Here is a 2,313-nt window from a genome sequence, read left to right as displayed (position 1 = left end):
CACCCAGGGTGGGCGGAGGGGGAACCAGGGCAAGGAGGGCAAGAAACAACAAAAACAGAGTCCAAAACAAAAAACGACCCACCCAGGGTGGGCGGAGGGGGAACCAGGGCAAGGAGGGCAAGAAACAACAAAAACAGAGTCCAAAACAAAAAACGACCCACCCAGGGTGGGCGGAGGGGGAACCAGGCAAGGAGGGCAAAAAACAAAAACTGAGTCCCGAACAAAAAACGATCCACTTAAGGTGGACGAAAACAACAAAAGTCTCTGAGAGTTTATAAAGTAGAGTCTCAGGTGGCCGGCCGAGGGACCGGCAGCGAGGCAGATGCTCTGGAGGCCGGCCGCGGGGCCGAAGGTGAGGCTGACGTACGGGAGGCCAACCGCGGGGCCGGAAACGAAGTTGCGTCTCAGGGGGCCCGCTGCTGGGCCGGAGGCATGGCAGAGGTTCTGGAGGCCGGCCGCAGGGCTGGAGGCGAATCAGACCTCCAGGAGGCTGGCCGTGGGTCAGGTGACGTAGGAGGGTTATAGATGGAAGACATCTTCGTTTCTGCTGACTCTTTGGGGGAGGACGACGTCTCAGCCGCCGTTGCAGGACCTTAGGAGGAGGACGACGCCCCAGTTTCAACAGGAAGCCCCAAGGGGAACGCCATCCCCTCTTCAGCGGCTCAGCAACAGTCTCAGAGGGGGCCGCAGACTGCAGCTCTGGAACAGAGTCCGAGGTGGCCGCTGACTGCGGCTCTGGAACTGAAGCAGGAGGGATCGCCGACTGCGACTCAGAAACAGGTCCAGAGGTGGCCGCCGACTGCGGCTCAAGAACAGTCTCTGAGAAGGCCGCCGACTGTGGTCCAGTAACAGGCTCTTGGGGAGCCGCAGATTGTGGCTCAGGAGCAGGCTCAGAGGTGACCACCAACTGTGGTTCAGGATCAGGAACAGAGGAGCCCGCCGATTGCGGCTCCGGATCAGGAACAGAGGAGCCCGCCGATTGTGGCTCCGGGTCAGGAACAGAGGAGCCCGCCGGGTCAGGAACAGAAACCAGCGACTGTGGGTCTGAATCAGGAACGGAGAAGACCACCGACTGTGGCCCCGAATCAGGAATGAAGGAGACCACCGACTGTGGCCCTGAATCAGGAACAGAGACCACCCACTGTGGCCCAGGATCAGGAACAGAGGAGACCCCCCGACTGTGGCTCCAAATCCAGCATGGAGGAAACCGCCCATGGCGGTAAAGGTTAAGTCTCTGAAGTGGCTAATGGGTTCACAGACTGATTCTGGCAACAAGCTATCTGGTGTGCTAGTGGATTCTGGTGCTGGTTTAGCTGGATTGCTAACAGGTTTAGGAGTTGGATTAACTGGTTCGTGGACTGGTTCAGACAAAAGGCTAACTGGTGTGCTAATGGATTTAAGGATGGTGCTAACTGACGATCAAGTAAGTGGTAGCTGAAACTGACCTGGCGTAGAGACGGACTGAACAAGGCTGTACAGAGCTATACTGGGCAGGACTGAGCTGGACTGGGCTGGACAGGGCTGGACTGGACTGGGCTAGACTGGGCTGAGCTGGGTTGAACTGGATTCCTAGATCTGGGCTTGGCTCTTGCTCGTAGTCTGTGATCTTGATAGATTGCTATGCAGATAAGTTCTTCCAGGGTTGCAGGTTCATCTATTGTTACTAGTTTGTCCTTAATTTCTTTATTTAATGCGTTTATGAAGATGTTTTTAAGCATGGCATCACTCCAACCGGAAGCAGCGGCTCTGCCCCGGAAGTCTATCGAAAACTCTTCTACGGTTCTATTTCCTTGTTTGATATTGGACAGACCATGAGACTCAGCTGATTTAACGGAACATTTTAAAATGAATTCATTTAAAAAATTTTCTAAGGTGCAGGTTATACTAGATTCAGGAGAAAAATGAGTCTCTTTCCACTCGCGGGCTTTCCGGATAACTGTGAGAGGATAAAAGCCAGAAAACAGTGAGGGACGGAACTGGCTCCGGAAGTGACGGACGGAACTCCGGAAGTGACGAAACGGGCTCTGGAACCGGAAGTTGAGCTGGCGTTGCGTTAGCATTTCTCACGTTGCCTGCTAATTCCTGAAAAATTTCTTTTTTAAGCTCCAAACGTGTGTTTAACTCACGGAGGGTTGAGTCGTTAGCCTGGGTGCCATTCCGAACCCACAAAGTTTGAGGTCGGGGAAGTTCGGTCTGGCTCTGCTCCATAGTAGCGCGAGTATTATCGCCCACTGTCAGGCGATCCAATCAAATTGTCAGGGCGGGCTTTATACGATGATGGACAGATGACCAACAGTCACGTAATCAACCACG

At 54.1% G+C, this 2,313-nt stretch overlaps 1 protein-coding gene across 1 annotated transcript in view; it reads right to left on the bottom strand.

The window, feature by feature from the left end:
- The window catches only part of LOC107084014 (complement C3-like), an 84,236-nt gene that overhangs the window by 59,735 nt on the left and 22,188 nt on the right, over positions 1-2,313 (bottom strand). Inside the window, exons 12-13 of the mRNA XM_015373641.1 lie at positions 1,001-1,116; positions 368-907 (exon numbers count right to left, since the gene is read on the bottom strand). Coding sequence (XP_015229127.1) covers positions 368-907; positions 1,001-1,116 — 656 coding nt within the window. The remainder of the gene's footprint in view (positions 1-367; positions 908-1,000; positions 1,117-2,313) is intronic.

This window comes from Cyprinodon variegatus, unplaced genomic scaffold, assembly GCF_000732505.1.
Source record: "Cyprinodon variegatus isolate N-32 unplaced genomic scaffold, C_variegatus-1.0 Scaffold90, whole genome shotgun sequence".
Classification (NCBI taxonomy): Eukaryota; Metazoa; Chordata; class Actinopteri; order Cyprinodontiformes; family Cyprinodontidae; genus Cyprinodon; species Cyprinodon variegatus.
Note: the sequence above shows the minus strand (reverse complement) of the source record. Positions and strands in the feature narration are given on the sequence as shown.